The 3,228-nt window shown below is 64.7% G+C and overlaps 2 protein-coding genes across 2 annotated transcripts; one reads left to right on the forward strand and one right to left on the reverse strand.

Annotated features, from left to right (window-relative positions):
* Positions 1-108: 108 nt before the first annotated feature.
* On the forward strand, positions 109-1,757 carry VDBG_04962 (alpha-glucosidase; the record flags this gene model as incomplete). Its single annotated transcript, XM_003005310.1, has 3 exons — positions 109-686; positions 762-1,100; positions 1,169-1,757. 3 exons carry the CDS (start codon positions 109-111, stop codon positions 1,755-1,757), a joined length of 1,506 nt encoding a protein of 501 aa, XP_003005356.1.
* A 305-nt stretch (positions 1,758-2,062) lies between these two features.
* Positions 2,063-3,202, reverse strand: VDBG_04963 (conserved hypothetical protein; the record flags this gene model as incomplete). Its single annotated transcript, XM_003005311.1, has 1 exon — positions 2,063-3,202. The coding sequence occupies one exon, from the start codon at positions 3,200-3,202 to the stop codon at positions 2,063-2,065; it is 1,140 nt and encodes a 379-aa protein (XP_003005357.1).
* Positions 3,203-3,228: the final 26 nt, after the last annotated feature.

Below are 3,228 nucleotides of genomic sequence, written 5' to 3' on the forward strand. Positions count from 1 at the left end.
GCTAACGACGACCAGGGCTACGACATCAGCGACTACCGCAAGATTGACCCCCCCTACGGCACCATCGAGGACGTCGACGCCCTCAAGGACGCCCTCCACGCGCGCGGCATGAAGCTCGTCCTCGACCTCGTCGTCAACCACACGAGCGACCAGCACGAGTGGTTCAAGCAGTCGCGCTCCTCTAAGGACAGCCCCTACCGCGACTGGTACATCTGGCGCCCCGCCCGCTACGACGCCGACGGCACCCGCCACCCGCCCAACAACTGGGACGCCCACTTCCAGGGCAGCGCCTGGGAGTGGGACGAGCACACGCAGGAGTACTACCTGCACCTCTTCTGCACCGAGCAGCCCGACCTCAACTGGGAGAACCCGGCCGTGCGCGACGCCGTCCACGCCATCATGCGCTTCTGGCTCGACCGCGGCGCCGACGGCTTCCGCCTCGACGTCATCAACTTCATCAGCAAGGACCAGGCCTTCCCCGACTCGGACCGCACCGTCCTCCGCGGCGCCGAGCACTACGCCGCCGGGCCCCGCCTGCACGAGTACCTCGCCGAGCTCGGCGCCATCCTCCGCGAGTACGACGCCTTTAGCGTCGGCGAGATGCCCTGCGTCACCGACACGAACGAGGTCATCAAGAGCGTCAGGGCCGACCGCGGCGAGCTCAGCATGATCTTCCACTTTGAGTTGTAAGTCCAGGGGGGGCACGCGCTGTGTGGTGCGACGGAGAAAAGAGAAAAGAAGACCTCGACTGACCATCGCAGTGTCGACCTCGACCACGGCGACCAGGGCAAGTTCTCGCCGCGCGCGTGGCCGCTCGCTGACTTCCGCGCCGTCGCCGACAAGTGGCAGCGCTTCATGTACGCCAACGACGGGTGGAACGCCCTCTACCTCGAGAACCACGACCAGCCGCGCGCCGTCAGCCGCTTCGCCAGCGACGCGCCCGCCCACCGCGCCGACGCCGCCAAGATGATCGCCATGGTGCAGGCGCTGCAGGGCGGCACGCCCTTTGTCTACCAGGGGCAGGAGCTCGGCATGCACAATATCCCCAAGGAGTGGGGGATGGAAGAGTACAAGGACGTCGACTGCCTGAACCACTGGAAGTGCGCATCTCTCCCCTCTCCTGACTCCGTGCCCCCACCCCACCCCAATGCTGACGGACGTGCTCCAGCCTCTACAAGGACTCGCCCGACGAGAAGCGCAAGGCCGCCTTCCGGGTTGAGTACCAGAAGAAGTCGCGCGACAACGCCCGCACCCCGATGCAGTGGACCGCCGGCCCCCACGCCGGCTTCACGACCCCCGACGCGACGCCCTGGATGCGCGTGCACCCCAACCACACCGTCATCAACGCCGACGCCCAGGTCCACGACCCGGCCTCCGTCTTTGCCTGCTGGCGCACGGTGCTCGACACCCGCAAGACACACAAGGACGTCTTTGTGTACGGCGACTTTGCGCTCGTCGACGACAACCACGACAAGATTTCGCCTACGCGCGGACCGCCGACGACGGCGCGACGGCCGTCGTCGCGGCCAACTTCTCCGCCGACGAGGTCGTCTGGGAGGGCTTCAAGGGCAGGACCGTCGCCGCGGTGCTCGTCACGAACAAGGGGCGGACCGTCGACGCGTTGGCCGGCGATGCCGTCACGCTGGCGCCGTATGAGGGTGTTGCTGTCCTGCTGGGCTGAGGGGCCTGGGTGCTGCTGCTGCGGCGTCGGGAGCGCAAGGGAAGGGAAGAGCGAGGCTAGACTTATGACTGCATGAAAATGGGTAACAAGGGATGTATAGACGGAGGGTTCATTCCCAAGACGAGTTTCCTTCAACGCTGGGACGCATGGCTGTCGCGTGACTCTGACCACGACGAGAAGTGCACATAGAAACATCAGTTCGTTCGCTGCCGGATCACATCATGCCACCCGAGCCGCTCGTCGTTATTTCAGCCATTGCTGGCTCTCGCATCATGTACTACCGACTAGACATGGTATGGTACTGTCTCCTCTCGTGGTCCCGTCCTAGTATACAGCCGAGGAAGGCCCCTCCTCCCCTCCTCACGTAAAGACATTGTCATCTCACGTAAAGACATTGTCATCGCTGTCGTCGTCTGCTTCGCCCATGTCGACCACGACATCCCCAATCTCCTCGTGCAGCAGGTCGCCGATCAGTACGCTCTCCTCGAGCACGGCCCGCGCCTCGTCGGCCCCGACGGCCAGGTCCTCCATGATGAGCCGCGACGCGAGCTCGGGCACGAGCACGGTGGACACGAAGACGGCGCTGCCGCGCGCGGCGACGAGCTCGTCCTCGACGGCGCGGCGACGCAGCGCCGACGCGAACCGGCTGATGAGGTGCTCCGACATGACGCGCAGGCCACGCGGGCCGTAGTAGCCCGGCGCCAGGCTGCGCTCCGTCGTGCGCAGCGTGCGCTCGCGGCCGTCGGAGACCTTGTCGGCGAGGACCGACCTGTAGTGCGAGGCGTCGCCGTGGACGATGCGCTGGAGAGCCCCGTCGTGCGCGGCGAACCGCAACGGCAGCGCCTCCCAGTCGATGTCTGGGTAGCCCTTTTCGAGCCAGGTGGCCCTGGCCGTCTTGGCGTTGTGGAGGCGGCAGAACTTGATCTGCTGGTTGATGCTGAGCGGCCGGCCTTTGGAGAAGGCGCGCAGCAGTTCCTCGTCGACGGCCAAATCACACATGGGGCACTTGGCCGAGGTTGCGTTGGTGGGCCTGACATGGCTGTCCTCCTCCTGATCTTCTTCGTCGTTGTCGTCATCGTCATCGCTCGCCAGGCTCAGGGTGCCCGGTGACGTGGCTTCATAGGGACCTTCGTGCGAGTCGTCGAGGCCCATGCCGGGGAGGCTCGCCGGTAACCTGAACGTGCTTCCGGCGACGAAGACCTTGGGTTCTGGGGGGGCTTCTGCCTTTTTCGCCTTTTTTCGTCGACCTGATAGCCGAATAGCAGGCTTTGCCTGCGGGGGCACATAGGGTACGGACAAGTCGTTCTGGCGAGGGGCAGGAACCGACTTGCCCGGGAGTAGTTCGGGCTTCTTATATGTTGGGCGTTTCGGAAACGCGTCCAGAGGTAGTGGCACACACTTTTTGTAGCCGGTTTGACTTACCGGCTGGTGATCTGGACTTGTGGGTAGCGAGTCGGGTTCTTTGAATCTTGAGCTCCTCCTTTTCGGGATCCTCTCGGAGTCTTCGCCTGATGGGCTCATGGGTAGAGCATCAGGGGCTCTATACG

This window comes from Verticillium alfalfae, genomic scaffold, assembly GCF_000150825.1.
Source record: "Verticillium alfalfae VaMs.102 supercont1.5 genomic scaffold, whole genome shotgun sequence".
NCBI classification, from domain to species: Eukaryota; Fungi; Ascomycota; class Sordariomycetes; order Glomerellales; family Plectosphaerellaceae; genus Verticillium; species Verticillium alfalfae.